At 45.8% G+C, this 20037-nt stretch overlaps 1 protein-coding gene across 2 annotated transcripts in view; it reads left to right on the plus strand.

Annotated features, from left to right (window-relative positions):
• Positions 1–20037, plus strand: part of Wwp2 (WW domain containing E3 ubiquitin protein ligase 2) — a 110948-nt gene that overhangs the window by 25795 nt on the left and 65116 nt on the right. For both annotated transcript variants that reach the window (XM_051169239.1, XM_051169238.1), the window contains exons 4-5: positions 7769–7906; positions 10167–10263. In XM_051169239.1, coding sequence (XP_051025196.1) covers positions 7769–7906; positions 10167–10263 — 235 coding nt within the window. The remainder of the gene's footprint in view (positions 1–7768; positions 7907–10166; positions 10264–20037) is intronic.

The raw sequence follows: 20037 nt of genomic DNA on the forward strand, positions 1-20037 counted from the left end.
GCCAGCCTGGTCTACAAAGTGAGCCCAAACAGCCAAGGCTACACAGAGAAACTCTGTCTCAAAAAACAAAACAAAACAAAAAGATTACAGGCCTGGAGAGACAATAGCTCAGCAGTTAAGAGCCCTGGCTGCTCTTATAGAGGTTCCAGGTCAATTCTAAGCACCCACAGGGCAGCTCACAACCATCTCTAGCTGCAGTCCCAGGAGATCTGATGCTCTTTTTTTTCCTTCAGTGGGCATCAGGCATGCACATGGGACACAGACATACATATAGACACAACACTCACACACATACAGTAAATAAAAAAGAAAGAGTGCTTGCTTTTCTTTCAGAGAATCCTGGTCTAGTTGCCAGTGCCCACACTGGGCAGCTCATGAACGATTACTCTGGCTCCAGAGGATCCATACCCTCCCTGGCAAATGCTTCTTACACTCTCATGTATATGCCCCAACACCAACACAGGATTAAAAATAAAATTTTAGGTTAATTTTTAATGTGTATGAGTGTGTACTTGGTGCCTGAGGAGGTCAGAAGAGGGTGTTGGATCTACAAATGTTTATTTCTGTCTCTTCTGATCGCTCCTCCTGTCAGTATAGTGTAAATTGTAGACATTTCTCATCTATGGATACTTTTGTAAGTAATTACAAAAGACAGTGACTTATTTACTCATTTTGTCGTTGGTTTTGTTTGCTTGCTTGTTTGTTTTTGCTTGTGTTTTTTTGTTTTTCTTGCAGCAGAATCTCCCAGGCTGGTCACAGACTTGCTGTGTAGTCAAAGAAGACCTTGAATTTTTCATTCTCTTACCTCTAGTTTCCAAGTGCTAGGAGTGTAGCTGTGCACCACCATGCCTGTTTTGAGGGTAAAGGCTCTTAGAAATAGTGCTCTCAGCACTCAGGAGGCAGAGGCAGGTGGATTGCTGTGAGTTCCCCAACTACTCAAATTAAGAATTAAAAAACAAGCCAGGCTAGTGTCTTTGTTCTCAGTGTGGCTGTGTGCATTGTCCTTTAGGAGGCATGGCGTTCTGCTTGACATCCTTACTGGCCAGTAGAAGGTTCTCCTGCAGTGTCCTGCTTTCCCTCAGATCCTAGAAGCCACCCTGTTGCCATCTGTCCACTTCTATAAAGTAAGGGTACAAGATTTTGATGACTGGTTGGGACTTGAGACAGAAGAGCATAATCATGTGTGACAAGTACATTTGCTGCAGCTGGCTTGAGCTCATGCATTTGGCTTTTTTGGTGGAACTTGTGTCTCTTGCCAGAGTAGTATTTTTATGATTATATGTTCCTTTTTGCCCTAATTGAATCTGACTTCTGCCAACCTATGTTCTCACTTAGCCCCCGATTGCAGTCTCTACTTTTTCTTTAAAGCTTGGATTCTCAATGACTGCAGCCTTGTGGATATACTCTTAGGGGTCTTTCCTATCAAGTGCAGGCCGCATTTTCATAGCTGCTGCATTCTTGGGAGACAGTGCGATTAGCTTACCTGTGCCGTTGCAGAGCCTTCCGAGCTGGCCTCGTCTTACTTCAACCTTGTTTCCCTAGAGCCAGAGGGACAGTGGCAGTAGGAGCCAGTCACGTCTTTGCACACAACTCTCCCCTGGGGTCCTGTCTTATGTCTTACAAGGCTCTAACATGTTGCTCACAGTTGCCCCCTGCTCTGACCTGCTCCACCCACCCCAGCCTCCCTGCCCTTCTGCAGACAAGGAGCCAGGTGCTCTCTCACCTGGTGGCTTTGGCCTTTGACTTTTCCTCTGCCTTGTGTGGTCTTCTGTTAGACACCTACGCGGCTCTTGCCACTGTCCTCTCAGTCTTTACTCATCTTTACCGTCACAGTGAGGTTCTCTACTCCAAAGCTGCTCCCAGTTCCCTCCATCCTCCTCTCTTTCTTGACTTTTTTTTTCTTACTATATTTGCCATTGTCCCTTTTGTTGTTTCCTTTGTTTGTATGAAACAGGGCCTCATTTGTAGCCTTGGCTGGTTTGGGACTTACTATGTAGACCAGGCTAGCCTTAAACTCACAGAGATCCTCTGCCTCCCAAGTGCTGAGATTAAAAATGTGTGCCACCATATACAGCTACCACCCTCTTTTTTTTTTTTTTTTTTTTTTTTTTTTTTTTTTTGAGATAGGTGGCCTTGAACTTACTCTGTAGCCAAGGCTGGTCTTAAACTCCTGATCCTTCCCTCTCTAGCTCCCGAGTGCTAGGATTATGTGTGTACCACCATGTTTCTTCTAACCGAGTATACTAAACTTTGCTTATCTGGCCTGGGGAGATGACTTGGTGGTTAAAGCACTTGCTTTGCAAGTGTGAGTATTTAAGCCAGGTGGTGGTATTTGGGAGGCAGAGGCAGGTGGATCTTTTGAGTTCTGAGTTCGAGGCCAGCCACATCTACAGAGTGAGTTACAGGACAGCCAGAGCTACATAGAAAAACCCAGTCTTAAAAACAAAACAAAACAAAACAAAATGCAAGTGTGAGTGCTGGAATTTGGCTCTCCAGAGCCTATGTAAATGCTAGGTGGTTTGCATGCAGGCTAGGTGGGAACTTGCCTGTAATTCCATCCACCAAAGCAGAGAGACAAGAGGATTCCTAGAGCAAATTGGTTAGTGGGACTAGTAATTGGCAACCTCTGGGTTTGATTGAGAGTTCCTGTCTCCATGAATAGATAGAGTACACAGAGATGATTGCCAATATCAACTCAGGCTTCAACATGCATGAATATACATACACAAAACATGCATATATGCATGCACACCACATACACATGCACGCATGAAAGTGAAAAAATAAAAATAAAAACTTGCTTGTATTCTGCTTCCTCACAGTTAGAACAAACTTTTTTCTTGTTCCTCTGAATTGCAGTGAATACAGCCCACATGGACTGTGGGATCCAGATAGCAGGGCCTGTGAGGCCAAGGTTAGTGGGCGTCTAGTCTCAGGCTGGTTACAGAAACTGCCCTGGACACCCATTTCCATGAAGGGCTCTCCTTTCCCTTTCCTTTCTTCCCCTTCCGCCTTTCCTTCCTCTCCATTTCCTGCTAGGGATTGAACTCAGGCCTCATGGATATTCAGCACATGCTCTGCTATTTTTACTTAGTGGCATACAAGTGCATGGGTGTGCGTGCGTGCGTGCGTGCGTGCGTGCGTGCGTGCGTGCGTGCGTGCGTGCGTGTGGGCGTGATTGCCATGGCTCATGTGTAGAGGTCAAAGTATAACCGCTGGAAGTCAGTTCTCTACTCCACCATGTGGCTCCTGGGGACTAACTCAGGTCGTCAAGCTTGGTGGCATGCACCTTTACCCACTTACTAGCCATGCGTATGTTTCTTGAATGTTTTTCTCTTCGGAATGTTTTATTTTACATATATGGATGTTTTGCTTGCATGCATGTCTGTGCATGTGCAAGCCTGGTGCCTAAGGGGGCCAGAAGAGGGTGTTGTGTCCCATGGTACTAGAGTTACAGGTGTTATGTCGGTGCTGGGACTCAAATCTAGGTCCTCCACAAGAGTAAAGAGTGCTCTTAACCACTGAGCCATCTCTCCAGCTCCTTTTATTCTCTACTGTAGTCCAGGCTGACCCGGAACTCTCTATGTAGACTATGTTGGCCTTGAACTTGTCAGTCCTGCCTCAACCTCCTGAGTGCTGGTGTTACAGAGTAAACTGGTTCCAACTACAGTTCTTGATTTTCGGCAGCACTTCCAAAGTAGTAGAAAGACTTGCTGGAAGAGAAAGGGTTTTTGTAGAGTTGTGAATGTAGCTGTAAGGAAAGCAGAGGCCCTGGAGGTGAGGTTGCTGACACTGCTATTTATTGGTTATGAGCCTAGCCTTTAACGGCTGAGCCATCTCTCCAGCCCATTTTTTTTTTTAATTTTAATTTGTGTACATTGGTGTGTGGGTGTCAGATCTTGGAGTTACAGACAGTTCTGAACTGCCATGTGGGTGCTGGGAATCGAACCCCGGTCCTTTGGAAGAGCAGGCAGTGCTCCTAACCACTGAGCCATCTCTCTAGCCCCGACACTACTATTTATAACTAAGATTCCAGTGCGTGTTTTCCAGCCACACTTGGGTCTTTCAGCCTCTCTGTATGTTCCAGTCTGTCACTCAGTCAGCTAATGGTCTCCTCAGTCCCATTATACGTTGTACAGCTTCCCCGGCTCGGTTTTGTTTTTTTTTTTTAAAGAAAATAATAGGGTGTTCTATTCTCACTGGTTTAAATTTTTAATAGCTTTGCCAATTAAAAAAAAAACTTTTCCAACTGTTTATTCTACAATTCACAAATATAGAATTAAAGGGTGATGGAATAACACCCAGTGCTCTCCACCTTGACATCACACTTGATTTCACCACATGCTTCATCTTCTCTGTGTGTGCAGTGTGCACATGTGTGCTGTGTTTGTATGTGATGTGTCTGTACATGGTGTGTGTGTGGATGTGTGAGTGGAAGCCAGAGGACTATGTCAGGTGTTCTGCTCCACCACTCTCGACCATATTCCTTTGACAGAGTTTCACTGAGTCTGGAGCTAGGCTGGTGACCAAGAAAGCCCAGTTATCCACTTATATCTGCCCCTGGTGGTGCTGGGGTGACAGGCGTGCAGCCACATGTGGCTCGGAAAAGTTTTCTTTCTTTAATGTTGTTGTTGTTATTATGTGCACGAGGGTTTTGCCTGGATGTAAGTGTGTGTACCATGTGAGGCCAGAAGAAGGTATTGGAACCACTGCAGTTGGAGTTACAGATGGTTGTGAGCTACCATGAGGGTGCTGAGAATTGAACCCAGATCCTTTTCAAGAACAGCAAGTGCTCTTAAACCACTAAGCCCACATATTTGGCTTTAGTGTGTGTGTGGGGGGGGCGGGGAGGAATACCACTTAGGTCCTTGTACAAAAAGTGCTCTTACCTGCTAAGCTGTTTCCTAGCTTCCTGTGTACAATTTTTTTTTTTTTTGGTCTGAATTATTTGAAGGTAAATTGAAGCTAAAACCATAAAACCACTCAAGAATCTGTGCAGATAATTCTCACAGTGTTTCACACATCTCCCAAGTATGTTCTGATAGGAGCTGGGCATGAAGGCTCCCGTCGGCCCTTGATTCCTGTCTATAATCCCTTGACTCCCTTGTGGTGGTTGGATGGCTTGGGAGGTTTGGGGGAGTTTGCTGCTGCAACCTAAAAAAGTCTCAGAGAAAGGTTGAGTGACTAAAAGAAAGTTAATGATAGACTAGCTTGGGGGAAAGCTGAACATCTCAGCCTGTAGACATGAAGGTCACGGTAGGTAGTAAAAAACGGCAGTTTAGGAACTTGCTAGGTGCTGCTCCAGTCTTCACAAGGCTCGCCTGCACGCTGTGCTCTGATTCCTCTCGTTTGACTTGTGACTTGCAGAATCACAGTGCTTTGGCAGCGGCACTGAGCTTGAGTCCAGAGTGCCTGACCACACCGGCCTGCTTAGCCCCCATGCTGTCTGTTAGAGAGAAGAGGAGCACCCTGGCTTTAAATCAGTCACACCCCTCAAAAAACAAAGCTAAACCACGTATCATTTCATGGTTTCTTTTCTTATTTTGGTTTTTGGAGGCGGGTTTCCTCTAGTAATGTTGTTGGCTCCTGTCCTGGAACTAGCTCTGTAGACCTGGTGGGTCTTGAACTCAGAGATCCGCTTCCTCTGCCTTTTGAGTGTTGGATTAGTGGTGTGTGCCACACTGCCCGACTTACTTCATAGCTTCAGTGGGTCAGCGGCAGGGTCAGAAATGTCTGAAGGCTCCGTAGTTCTTGCCTGTTGTCGTGCAAGGGGAGCTGGGGCTGGTGGCCGGCTAGGTGGTGCACGCAGGCTCCTGAGGTAGTACTGTGGGTGAAAGACTCCGATTTCCTCCTCTACTCAAAGAGTCTCTGCATTCCCAGTGTTGTTTTATAGAAACATGGAGAGTTTACCAAATTCCTCAGTGAAACTAACCAAACATAAGAGACAGATGCAAAAAGGAGCCTAAGAGACCCGGGGCAGGGCAAAGAGATGAGGGGAGGGAGAGAAGCTTTGGGGGCCTGGGAGTCCAAATGGTTACTGCTCTCTGTCTTACAGCAGAGATCCTGGGATTGCTTTGTCTTTTTTGTTAGGTTCTTTGTTTTATTTTATTTAATTTTTAAGATTTATTTATTTTGTATCTATGAGTATTTTCTTTGCATGTATGTCTAAATACCAGAAGAGGGCATTAGATCCCATAGGACTACAGTTATAGACGGTTGTAATCTGCCATGTGGTGCTGGGAATTGAGCCTGAGCCGTCTCTCCAGCCCCCTCTAATTTTATTTTAAGATTTATTCTCATTTTGTGGGTATGTATGTGTGTGTGTTTACCAGGTGCATACAGTATCTGCAGAGTCCAGGAGAGAGAGTCCCATCCTCTGAACTGGAGTTACAGAAGGTTATGAGCCATCATGTGGGTACTGGGAACTGAGCCTAGGTCCTCTGCAAAATAGCCAGTGTTCTCAACCCCTGAGCCATCTCTCCAGCCCCATGTTTGTTTCTTTTTCTTTTAAATTATATTTGTGTCTGTGTGTGAGTATATGTTGCCATTGGAGACCAGGAAAGGGTGTCAGATCCGCTGGACCCGGGGCTAGAGTGTGAGTGGTAGGAAGGGAACCAAGGTTCTGTGTACAAGTAGTACTGTTCTTAGCTGATGAACTGTCTCTCCAGCCCTTCTCTTAAGTCTTGGGTTTTGTTTGTTTGTGTTTTGTTTGTTTGTTTGTTTGTTTTTGTTTTTCAAAACAGGGTTTCTTTGTGTGTAGCCTTGGCTGTCCTGGACTGGCTTTGTAGACCAGGCTGGCCACAAACTCACAGAGATCCACCTGCCTCTGCCCCCCAAGTACTAGAATTAATGGTATGTGCCATCACGCCCAACTTTTGTGGAAACTCTTTATCTACAGACTGCCTTGGTCTAGACCAGTGGTTCTCAACCTGTAGGTCACAACCCCTTTGGGAGGAGTGTGTCAAATGACACTTTCACAGGGGTCACCTGAGATCATCAGAAAACTGTTACATCATCATTCATAACAATAGCAAAATTTTAGTTATGAAGTAGCGACGAAAATAATTTTATGGTCTGAGGTCACTCCCACATGAGGAACTGTATTAAAGGGTCTCAGCATTAGGAAGGGTGAGAAGCACTGGGCTAGAGACAGAAAGGATAGCTAATAATCCTGTAACCACAGCTAACACATGAGCTGGGCGCTGGGCTAGGTGCAGGACCCATGAGGAGGGAGACTCTAGCAGGAAACTGGATTCCTTCCCAAACCTGTGGGCATCCGCCTGCTGCTTCTCTCTTTGTAACTACTGAAGGACCTTGAGATGGAGGCTCCAGCCCCTGACTGGACCAATCTGAAGAGAACTAAAGTGTTCATTGTGGGCAGACACCTGATTGTACCACACTCAGGGCAGATAGAGATGGGGGTATGCAGGGTGTTTCTTGTTTCGTTCAGCCTATGTGTAGTTGGGGTGTAGCTTGCCCCCAGTTTTTCTGTGCCCCATCAGTAGCCTTGCTCTCTTGTTAGCACATAAATCAATGATGTAAAGGTGCTGTAGCTAATGTGGGGTATAAAACATTGAGGAACAGTATGGGCGTCCTACCTGCCCGAGATGAAGACCATCAGTATGTCCCACCACACTGCTCCTCGTGCCACAAGACATGTTGGAAAGGGCAGGGAAGCCAGAGTAGGTGAAATGGAGACCTTTGATTTAAAGAGCCCTAACTTGTGCATTTGACTTAGTCTGTCCACATTGCATTTTGTATCCCACAGTGGAGAACACACAACTGACCCTGAACCTGCAGACGGAGAACAAAGGCAGTGTTGTTTCAGGAGGAGAGCTGACAATTTTCCTGGATGGGCCAACTGTTGATCTGGGAAGCGTGCCTAATGGCAGTGCTGTGACAGACGGTGAGTGCCACCCTTCTCCCCAGGCTGTGCCAGCATAGGGCGTGTAAGGCAGAGATGCTGAGACCTTGGTTGTCTCTTGGTTTGAGTACTCTTTAGCTAGCCCTGACTTCCAGCTAGCTCTGCCTCTTCTTGGTCTCCCAGAGTAGAATATGACACAGTTTTCAAGGACCAAAATAAGTGTCATATCATCTCTCTGTGATAGTTTGGATCAAAGGCAGGGGAAAGCATTTTTTCATCACCTATGGGCCTTGGAAAGAAACCCTCTTTGCAAATGTGACTCTGGTTAATGCTTTGGGGAGCTTGAGTGTGTTCTTATGAGATGGTGTTGGCTGGGGAGGAATGGTATAGCCTTTGTGTAGCAAAAAAGGACGGCCTGAGGCAGGGGATAGTGAGTGGCTGGCTCTGACCTGAGTGTTGGGAGTGTTGGTAGTTTGTTCCATTTGATCTAGTCTGAAATTAGTCACTTCTGGATCTAGCAGAAAATTATTTCATGGAATCTAAGGTCTGAAGTGGGTTGTTTCTCCTTTTTCTCATTAAATGTTTTGCTAGGTGTGACATAACACGGAGCTTCTCAGGCTAAGCACAGGATCTGTAGCATCAGGGAGGAGTGTGAGCTCCAGTTCAAAGGCAGGGTGGGATCTCAGCGCTTGGAGAGAACTCAGCTGCTGAGAATTCTCTGCTCTGGGCCTGGAGAGGCAGCTCAGCACTGAGAGCCTGGGCTTGGCTCCCAGCACCCACGTGGCAGGTCCAGCCCTCCGTAATGCCTTCCTCTCACCTCTCCAACATCAGACACACACATGCTGCACAGACATACATGCAGGCAGATAGATGATAGATAGATAGATAGATAGATAGATAGATAGATAGGGATAGATTTATCTTACCAAAACCAAAACAAAAATCCCTCTACTGAGCATTGCTTTGCTCAGATTATTAGATTATTTTTGATGTGTCTTTTGTTTATTTTGGGGTGGTTGTTGTTTTGTGTCTTTTTATGACACAGGGTTTCTCTGTTTAACAGCTTTAGCTGTCTTTTTTCTTTAAAAATCTTTGTTATTACATAAAAAAAGTATCATGTGGGGCAAATGTCTGGTGTTCAGAGGACAACTTGTGGGAATTGACTGCCTCTGGAGCCTCTGAGGCCTCCAGGGATTGAACCTAGGTTGTCAGGCTTGGTGACAAGTGCCATAACTATGGCAGTGTTATTCCTCTGGCTCTGTTTTGACTTTCAATGGTACGTGTTCACAGTGCTGGTTACATATGGCTATTTTCATAACTGTGTATGATGTACTTTGTGCATATCCCACCCCTATGCTCCGCATCATTTTCTGGTTAGTTGCCTTGGTTAGCTGAGTTTCACTTCCCCCTTTATGTCATACCTATATGCATAATTTTTAAAATTTATTTGTGATGCATATTGTGTATGCCACGTGGTGCAGATGTTTCCAGAGGCCAGGAGGAGGGACTCTGGAACTTGAATTACAGATGGTATGAGCCATTTGATATGGGTGCTGTGAACCCAGTTCTTGTCCTCTGGAGCAGCAATAGCTTTAACCACTGAGCCCTTTTTTTTTTTTTTCTAGACAGAGTTTCTCTGTGTATCCTTGGCTAGACTTATTTTGTCGATCAGGCTGACCTTGAACTTATAGAGATCCGCCTGCCTCTGCCTCCCGAGTACTGGGATTAAAGGTGTGAGCCACCACGCCTGGCCCACTGAGCTATATTACCAACTCCATATATGCGTAATTTTCTGGTTTGTTCTGTTTTGTTTTGTTTTGTTTTGTTTTAGAGCTTACTGTATAGCTCAGGCTGGCTTTGAACTCACTGTCACCCAAGCTGGCTTACTGTGATGTCCCATCTCAGCCTCCCCTAGCTGTGGGAGGGCCTTTTAGGTAAAGAGTGACATGGTCTACTTTGGCTTTACAAGCTCTGGTCACATTGTGGAATGTGTCCCCATTTCATGCGCTCATTGGCTCCCACACCTTTGAGAACCTAGAGTTCCTCTGATGAATAAGGCAGGCTGCATGTTAGTGTCTGGGATGGCCTTGTATGTCACTGCCCAGGCTTGAGTTCTGTCTGTGTGATCTCACATGCTTGTTTGTCTTTGTACCAGCAGCTACAGCTGCCAAGATGTCCCTGTCCTATCATGGTGGGTAGCTACTAAAATACAGAGGGAGTTCTCTGCCTAGTGCCTGGCTCTCAAACAAGGGCTAAGTTTCTCAATACTTCTACCCTTTCCTGTGATTGATCCCTTCTCCAGGATCACAGCCACCTTCAAGAGAATCCAGTGGGACAGCTATAGGTGCAGAGACCCGGCACCAGCCCCCTAGTACCAACTGCTTTGGTGGCAGATCCCGGTAAGTATGCCTTGTTGGTGAGATGGCCCTGGGAAGGTGCTGGAAGCTATGGAAAACACAGTAGCAAGCGGCAAGGAACCATACAGTCCAAAACTTGGAAATTTGTTTTTACTGATTGCCTCTGCTAAGGAATTCTTAAGGAAGTACACCACTCCTCATTCTCAGGAGCCTCAACAGTATACTGACATGAGTGGGGCTGGCGTTCTGGCTGAGACAGGACCTGCTGAACAGACCTTGACCTTCTCTTACCCGTCAGGGGCTCCGGCCATCACAGTGCATGGAGAACGTGGTTCTTAGGATGTAGAATTTGCTGACTGCTTTTCTCTTTTGGGGGGTGGCTGATGGTTCCATTGGCATGTTGGTTAAAGCCTTTTATGCTGAGGGTCCGAGCTTGTTTGCACTTGTTAGGTCTATTGTAGATGGTGTAATTATGCATACTATTCCTTCTTATAACCCGTGTTAGTGCTCTAAGCTCATTTCCATGTCGGCTGAACCCCTGTGTATTGGAGAGATGGTGAGGAGGAATTATTTAGTGCTTATTACAATGTACAAAATTCCCAGACATCATCAGGAAAAGAGTCATATGAGTGTAGCTTGTGAATATTATCTTCTTACAGTGGGCAAATTGCTGTTAGAAATCTTCCCAAGAAAGTCCACAGGGTACAGAATAATGCTTTTGGGAAACGGAGTAGTGTTCCAGCAAGTACCCACAGCATCTGACAGATCCCCTGGAGGGTCGAGGTCAGCTTCTGAACTGGTTTGTTTGTGACTTTATGAGGTTAAGGTGACCAGAACTTGTTAGCAGCTAGAGAGAGTGGACGTTTGGACATTTGCCCTTTGATACCCTAGTTTCACTAGAAGCTGTTTCTCTGAGTTCGTACAAAAGCATCTTCCCTGAAGACCAGTCACATTTTCTGTGACTTGCTGTGCTAGGTGGCTTGTGAGATGAAATGTATAATTAGGCCTTGCAGGATTATGGCATATGCTTGTCATTTCACTGTACATGCATATGTGAGGGATGAAGATCTGAAGGCCTTGAGTGTGCTCCAGCTAATGTTAGTTAGATCTGCATTTAAACATGTTCCTCCCAATGACGTTCTTACTGTGGCTGTTTTAAGAAATCTCTGTGACCCTTCTTTTTTGTCCTGCTATGACGAAAACCTCTTAGATTTATTAGCTACCTTGCCTTGGCATTAGTGACCTCCCCGTGCCCCTCCCCCCCAAGATTGGAAAGAGCTGTATTCTGGGAAGCCTGTACAGCCCAGAGTTTCTGGTGAGCTCTGAATAGCTCATGGGCTATGTCTACAGACAGCGGATCCCAGAAAGGAAAGACAAATAAACTCAGGCGGGTGTGAGTCTTCTGGGAAGCTCTGGGAGGGCCAGGGGGAGAGTGTGGAAGCAAAGCTGACAGGGAGAGAGGGACTCTGGGAACTGAGCCATTCTTTCAGTTACTGCTGGCTACTGCCACCCCTTCTTCCATGGAGGTGACCAAAACTGACTTGGAGATGTTACCCCGTCATCCTGAAACAAAGTTTATCACCTTTATGCTTCCCTTAGGATCTGACTATAGTCTCATTAGTGTTGCTGGGAAGGAGGAAGGAGAAGGTGTAAATCTGTGTCGTCATTCAGTGGTGTCAGACGCAGGCCCTGCTTTTAGGGAGGCTTCAGGCTGTCTTCTGAGCAGTTGGGACCATGGACAAGCATCTGGAGCATTTTCACAAAGTAGTTATGGAGATTAGTACCATGCAACTTGATGTACTGATTATCTCTTAATAAAAGTGACATTGTAGCTGGGCAGTGGTGGCGCACGCCTTTAATCCCAACACTTGGGAGACAGAGGCAGGCAGATCTCTGTGAGTTCGAGGCTAGTCTGGTCTACAAAGTGAGTCCAGGATAGCCAAGGATACACAGAGAAACCCTGTCTCGAAAAACAAAACAAAACAAAATGAAAAAAGGTGACACTGTAGATTTACTTATTCATATCTGTTTATTTTGTAGCTCGCTATTTGGCAGAGCCAAGGGAAAGAGGTGGTGTGTCCCAGAAAGCTGAGTAGAACTAAGAGTAAGGAAGTATGCTGTCTGCAGTGAACACACCAGGCTCACAGTAGTCATGGCAACAAAAAGATGGAAAGGCATGATATCTGATACCAAGGACTCTGTAACAGAAAGACACTAGGCAACATTCACAAGTGTGTACACACTTAAGTGCTTACACACCAGTACACTAATAGTGCATACACACCCAAATGCTAGTGTGTAAACACCAGCACATCCATAGTCTTTTAATTGTCTTCGTGTTTTTCTCTTCTAGAGTTATGTGCACTGTGGAGCTTTTTTATATTAGTTTCATTGACTTAGAGGACAGTTGATTTCTGTTTAGTACTGAACAGTATTCCATTGTTTGGATCTAGCACATTTTATTTATCTGTGCGCTTACTGAAGTATAAGTGAGTTGATCCTGAGTTTTGCTGACTATGAGCAAAGCTGCAGTTAGTATCGGCTTCTCAGAGGGGCAGCCTGTGTTACACAATTTCCCAGAAGGGAAGCTGGGAGCCTTCCAGCCGCTGGGGAGGGGAGCTAAATGGGAACATCTGGCACAATACATTTAAGACTAAAATCGAAACCAATTGAGAGGATTTCTCTTCCTCAAAGAAATTCACACTTTACTTTTATTTTTTTCCTCAAGATAGGGTCTCACTATTTAGCTCTGGCTGTCCTGGAACTCACTATGTAGACAAGGCTGGCCTTGAACTCAGAGTTCTGCATGCCTTTTGCTGGAATTAAAAGTGTGTGCCACCACCTGGCTGCCTCAATACTTTTAAGACTCTATCGTCTGTACCCAAGCCTCCTCCATGTGAAGACATGCCACCTTGACTGAAAAATAAACCTAGTTCAGACCATTCTGATGTCACCCTTTCAGCTGCTGGCTTCCTGTTCTGGAAACTGTGTGAGCCTGTATTTTTTTTTTTTTTTTTAAAGTATCAGTGAGGATGCCTGGTGTTGATGGCATAGGCCTTTAATCCTAGTACTTGGGAGGCAGAGGCAAGTGGATCTCTGTGAGTTCTAGGACAGCCTGGTCTACACAGTGAGTTCCAGGACAGCCAGGGTTACACAGAAAAACTTTGTCTCAAAACCAAAACCAAACCCAAAACACCAAACAAACAAACAAACTAACAAAAATCAGTGAGGATTACTTTGCACAGTGGTAGAATAGAGATGAGACAGAAAAAATACTTCAAACTATCTAGATGTAATTGTGGGGGGCTTGGATGGTGAGGAGGAATAGAGGAGGCTCCCCAGCTCTTACACTGTGGTGTCATCCACAGAGAAAAGGAACCGTAGAGGAAGGGCGAGTGTCATCACTTGCAGTGTTGGCTGAGGTGCTGGGCAGGCTCCCTGAACGCTACTGCTGCTTGGCACCTCCTACAGGAGGGAGAGGAGTGAAGGCCACCCTCGAGAGACACAGTCTCAGACACTGTATTCTTGGGTATGGACAACAGGCTGAGACAAAGGTGACCAGTTTAGAATGCAGGACTGATACTGTAGGACTTCCCTGCCCTAGAAATGTGTGGCCAAAAGGGGAAAGGTCTAGATAGAAGAGTCTGAGTCTTGGAGGAGCGGCTCTGTAGGCAAAACCTGGGCAGCCTGGTGTGTGTGGAAAGATGAGAGCAGAACTGACTTACAAATGCTTTGGGCAGACATGGTTGGTAAGAAAAACAGCGGTGCAGCCGAGTGCTGGTGGCTGTGGTTTGGTGTGATGAGGTCGCTTTTCCTTGAGGGTTCTGTTGGAGCTGCACAGCTCCTCTGTAAAAGACCAAGGTTAATAATGGAGGTAATTTGGGGGTTGGCTTAGTGACTGTCTTTGTGATGGCCGACTTAATAGCCTAAGTAAAGTGACTCCTTTCAAATGCTAAAACAGTTCTATATTTGAGGCTTTTTTCCATCTTGTAATAGATAAAGATAGCCACAGAACTGAAACCTAGAATTTATATTGCTTTACCATTTCATGAAGTTATGTATGCTTATTAGAAATTCAGCAAAGATACTGGTTTCCATATTCTTTGTGCTTCCGTCTTTCTATTGATTGATTAGCTCACCTCTCTCTGGAATCTGCCTCTGGCACCTGTCTACACTGCAGCTGCCCAGGCCCACTCATGTTTCCTGCAGGCCTAACACATGACTATCCTGTGCCTCAGAGTCTGCAGTGGGAATCACCAGAGTACCCCTTCTTCTTCTTTACACACACTGATTATTTTAAATGAAGTGGTGGCCTGAAATCCGGTGCTCAGATGGGAGGGCCAGCATGAGGAGCCAGCAAGACCCTGTCTTACTGCCTCTCCTCAAAAATTTGATTTATGCCAGAAATTACAAATGTATTTCATAAAAGTAGAGGGCAGTACTAAAATAGGCCATTCAAGAGAGGCATTGTGGCCAGCAAGAGGCAGACAGATCACTGAGTTCGAGGCCAGCCTGGTCTACAAAGCCAATCCAGGACAGCCAAGGCTACACAGAGAAACTCTGTATCGAAAAACCAAAATAAAAAACCAAAACAAAACAAAATCTTCTAAAATTATTTTGTATGTGTGGTGTGTGTGTCTGTATGAGTTTATGTATGTGTACAAATGTGCAGATGCGTTGGCTCTCTTGAGACTGGGTCTACCGATGGTGTGTGCTACTTGATGTGGGTGCTGGGAACTGAGCCAGGATCCAGATGCTCTTAACTGCTGAGCCATTTCTCTTGCTCCTAATTTTAAGAGTTATATAGGAAATTCTTTAGTTTAATATTAGCCAAGCTACCTACTTGTTTTCTTTCTTTAAAAAAAAGTGGGTTTTTGTTGTTGTTTTGTATTTTACATTTATTTAGTCATTTTGTATGTGTGTCCCCACATGTTTGGTTTTCTGCTCCATCCTGTAGGCTCCAGGGATCATACTGAGGTCCTCGGGCAAGGCAGCAAGCACCTTTACCTGCAGGGCCATCTCACTGAGCCTGCCTGGCATTAATGCTCCCATCCGGTCAAGGTCAATCTTTTCAAAGGGTCTTCCGTATGCTAGGTGGTATTTTTTAATGAATATTTTATCTATTATAATTTATTTACATTACATCCAGATGTTACCCCTCCCTCTTATCTTCCCAGTCCTACCCTCTCTCCTTCTTCTGCCTATTCCCCTCCCCTAGACCTCTGATGGGGGGCCTCCTGCCCCAACTGTCTGGCGACAGTCTATTAGGTCTCATCAGGATAGCCTGCATCCCCTTCCTCTGTGTGCCTGCTAGGCCATCTTGCCAAGGGGCAGTGAGCAGATCATGGGTATCAGAGTGCATGTCAGAAGTTCAGCAGCAATGCCCCACCCCCCACGTGGAGACTCGGCAGTGCATAGGTTCCATCTGAACAGGGCTCTGGGCTCTCTGCATGCCTTGTTCTTGGCTGGTCCATCAGTGTGTGTAGACACCCTGAGGTGGTATTTCTTACGAAAGCTTTCATCTGATTTTAAGACAGAAGAAACCCATTGGCGGCCACTTGCAGCTTTGTGCAGTCAATCGGTCTAGTTATGTTTCTTGATCCTTGTGCATTATGACTTCTGTCTGTCCTGCCTGTTGGGTTTCCCTGAACATTAGTCCAGGATGAGTGCAGGCCTGTGAGGGAGTACTCCTGTAATTCCAGACTTTGGGGGCCCATGCAGAAGACTGTGAACTTGAAGCCAGCCTGGTTTTCATGGTGAGACTATTTCAAAAAAGAAAAGGGAGCTTTCTCAAAAGAAGCCTTCAGAACAAGCAAAAAGAATCTTAGCTGGGTGGTGGCAGCACTAGGAAGGCACAGACAGTTAGAGGCCAGCCTGGTCTACAGAGTGAATTCCAGGACATTCAGGGCTACAGAGAGACCTTGTCTCAAAAAACTAAAAATAAAATGAAAAGAATTTTGGTGTTTTTGACTCATCACTTGATAGCTAGATGTTACATTCTGAGTCTGGCTGTGTGAAGAGGCAAGAAGTGCCCTGTACACTCCCTGTGTGCATATTTTCTGTTTGGTTTTTGATGACTTGTAGCATTTCTGTGAATTGGATCTACTTGGTGTACTAACAAATAACCTTTGAAAGTAGAACTTTGGTTTTGTGAGACAGGGTTTCTCTGTGTAGCCTTGGCTGTCCTGGACTCAATTTGTAAACCAGGCTGGCCTCGAACTCAAAGTGATCCGCCTGCCTTTGCCTCCCGAGTGCTGGGATTACAGGTGTGCACTACCATGCCCAGCTTGGAGCATTTTTCTAAAAAAGGAGAAAAAAGAAATTAATGAAGACCCAAGGTAGGGTATGATACAAATACTTGTTATTATTATTTTGTTTCTTTTTGGATGATATTCTGTGTTGTGTTCATGTGTGCATGAGTGTGTGTGTGTGTGTGTGTGTGTGTGTGTGTGTGTGTGTGTGTGTGTACATGGTACACATGTGGAGGTCAGACAACTTCAGAAGTCAGTTCTTTCCTTCCACCACTATGGGTTCCAGAGATTGAGTTCAAGCCATTGGGCATGGCAGTAAGTGTCTGTACTACTGAGCCATCTCTCCAGCCCAGTCAAGATTTTTGTCATTAAAACTTTGTGTTTATTTGACTCTTTGGGTGCTGGAGCTCAAACCTGGGACTGGGCTGAGCATGTTTCAGCACACTTCCACTGAGTTGCAATCCAGCCCTCCTCACCCCCTATGTTTTATTTTCAATTAAATCATAATAGATCTCTTTTCACTTCGAGAACGGTGGGATACAGGGTCTGAAGGAATTCCTTCTTCCTTGGTTGTTGGTTTTCTTGCAGGAGGAGGTATGCAATGGGAGTGCACTGGCGCTTAGTGCCCTGGCCAGGCTATGTGCACCTCATTCGTCTTTGTGTCCCTGCTGGAGCCCGGGCTTGTGCCTTGCTGCACGTAGCGGCAGCTCACAGTGTTTGCTGAGCTGAAAGAGCCTTGTGTTTCTGTGCGTCATTTGCCAGGGCTTCAGGGCGGGTCTTGCCTACTGGTTTACATTCCTTTGTGCCCCAACTCTGAGGTGTGAGAGCACAGGTGGAGGGGAACTTTTTTTTTTTTAAAGCTCCCTGGCCCAAGCTTTTACTCGCTTTCACAAGTGTGGGGAATGTCACAGCCTACCCCATTCCTCTTGTCTCATCCAGTGCCTTTCTTCTGTGCTTGATATTTCCATGTTGAGCATCTTCAGAGACTATTCTTTTCAGATCCCTGCAGCTTTAAAGGCTGACCCTAGACTCAGACGAGTTGCCATGTCACCGAGCCTTGTTTCAGGAAAGAATGTGTAAAGACCAGAGTCCAAATGTGTCAGAAAAGAACATTTCTAACCTTTGCAGAACAGTCAGGTCTCATATGTAGTTGTCCAAATTCTTAAGTGTTTATTGGGCCTTGAAAGCATGCGCCTCACAAAAGACACAATCCCCACACTGCTGTCCCTTGACAATGGGCAGGGCATCCAAAGAGATGCCCTGGGAACATGGGTGAGGTAGGTGCTGTGCAAGGATTGTGCTAATGTTCCTGCCCGGCTGTGTGTTTGAGAATTGGTGCTTCGCATCCTCCCACTGGGCTCTTTCTGTCCTTAGTCCTGGAATGATATCTGAGCTCTCTGGAGCCCCGAATCTTTGATTCTGCCGCATGCTGGAGGAAGCACTTTACTTAGAGATGGGACCTTGCATTGCTTCATTTTATGTAAAAGAACAGTTTGCTCTATTTGAGTCAAAAAACTAAGGTGCAATGGCTCTACATCTTGTTTGTATAAAAAACAACTACTATCTGTGTGGCAAGACTGATAGGTTACAGAGTATCAGACCATGAATATCAAAGTGAGTCAGAGAGCTGGGTAGTGTGCTACATCTTTATAACCTACACTAGCTAGTTTTAGTCAACTTGATACAAGCTAGCGTCATTGGAGAGGAGGGAACCTCAGGTGAGGAAATGCCTTCAACAGATTTAGCTGTATGGCATTTTCTTAGTGATTCATGGGGTAGAGAGCCCAGCCTGTTGTGGGTGGTGCAATTCCTGGGCTGGTGGTCCTGGCTTCTATAAGAAAACAGGCTGAGCAAGCCAGGCATTGTGGCATATGCCTTTAATCCCAGCATATGGGAGGTAGAGGCAGGCGGATCGCCGTAAGTTCAAGGCCAGCCTAGTTTACAAACCAAGTACCAGGACAGTCAGCAGCCAGGGAAACACAGAGAAAACCTGTCTCAAAAAACAAAAAACAAACAAACAAACAAACAAAAAAGAAAGCAGGCGGAACAAGCCACGGGTAGTAAGCCAGTGTGCAGCACACTCCTGCATGGCCTCTGCATCAGCTCCTGCCTCCAGGTTCTTGTCCTGCTTGAGTTCCTTCCTGACTTCCTTTGATGATGAACTGTGATGCCAAAGTGTAGGCTGAGTAAACCCTTTCCTTCCCAACTTGCTCTTTGGTAATGGCGTTCTATTCTTCACCGTAGTAGCCTTAACTAAGTCATAATCCTTAACACTTGGGAAGCGGAAGCAGGAGGTTTTAGCTCAGGGCCAGTCTTGGCTACATAGAGCATAAGAGGCAAGCCTGGCCCACTCAGTACTATCTCAAAACAAAACGAAATAAAATTGTCAGACAATTTGGGCTTGTGGACTTAGCAAGCACATTAGACCAGTGTAGGACGCAGCTTTCTTGCCTGGACCATTTGAAAGGAGCACACGAAGGCTGAGAGGCTCTAGGCATACTCATCTATACCTGGCCACTTGCTGTGAGCCTCTGGCACAGCGAAGGGTCTCTGCCTCTATTCCCCAGATCAACTGCCATTTCTTCTGCCTCTGGCACAACCCACTTCAGACCCTCAGACTGCCTGTCACCTAACCTGTGTGTGGGTCCTTTATGCCTTGAACTTACCTAGTCCCCTACAGAGACTTTCCACTGTGTTCTTATCATCCCTCTGCCTTCAGTGGAGCCTCTCTGAACGCTACAGCCCCTTGAAGCCTTTCTTAACCTTTATGTAATACATGGGGGGGAGGGGGGATGGAGAAAGAGAGAGGGGAGAGAGACAGAGACAAACTGTGAAAATGTGATATGTGACGGAGTATTTGTTTCTTTTTTTGTTTGTTTGTTTGTTTTGTTTTTGTTTTTCGAGACAGGGTTTCTCTATGTAGCCTTGGCCATCCTGGACTCATTTTGTAGACCAGGCTGGCCTAGAACTTACAGTGATCCGCCTGCCTCTGCCTCCCGAGTGCTGGGATTAAAGGCGTGCGCCACCACGCCTGGCGTAACAGAGTATTTGTAATCAAGATTGGAATAAAATAGATAGCTTATGATTGTGAGTGGCCACAATATCAAGTGAAATCAGGAATTGCTTGGTGAAGTACAGCCAGCAGAACTGACATAGCTGACATTGTGGGAAGATGTGAATGTGTCTATGTTTCTATAGTTTGCTCACAGTGGGTGATGCCACGCTCACAGTCTTTAGGCATCAGGGTAAGGTGTCTTTGAGGGGAGAGGAGAAGACAGGTCATTTTAGAAATTGTACCTAGCATAGTAAGTCTCTCAGTTCTTGCCTTTGATCATGTGCTAGTCTTTGCAGGTAGAGAAAAACCTGTCAAATCAAAATAGGGCTTGGAGCTGATGTGGACACAGTATGGGTCCAAGGAAGCAAGTTAGGAGACTGGATCATTTCACATGCTGCTTAGGGTCAGCCTTTGTGGAGAACAGAACCTAAAACCAGTAGTGTGAAATTCTTGCCTTTGCCAGAGAGGCCATCTCTGTCTCTCTGTTTCTGTCTGTCTGTCTCTCAAGTT

Source organism: Acomys russatus, chromosome 26 (assembly GCF_903995435.1).
Source record: "Acomys russatus chromosome 26, mAcoRus1.1, whole genome shotgun sequence".
In the NCBI taxonomy this organism is placed as follows: Eukaryota; Metazoa; Chordata; class Mammalia; order Rodentia; family Muridae; genus Acomys; species Acomys russatus.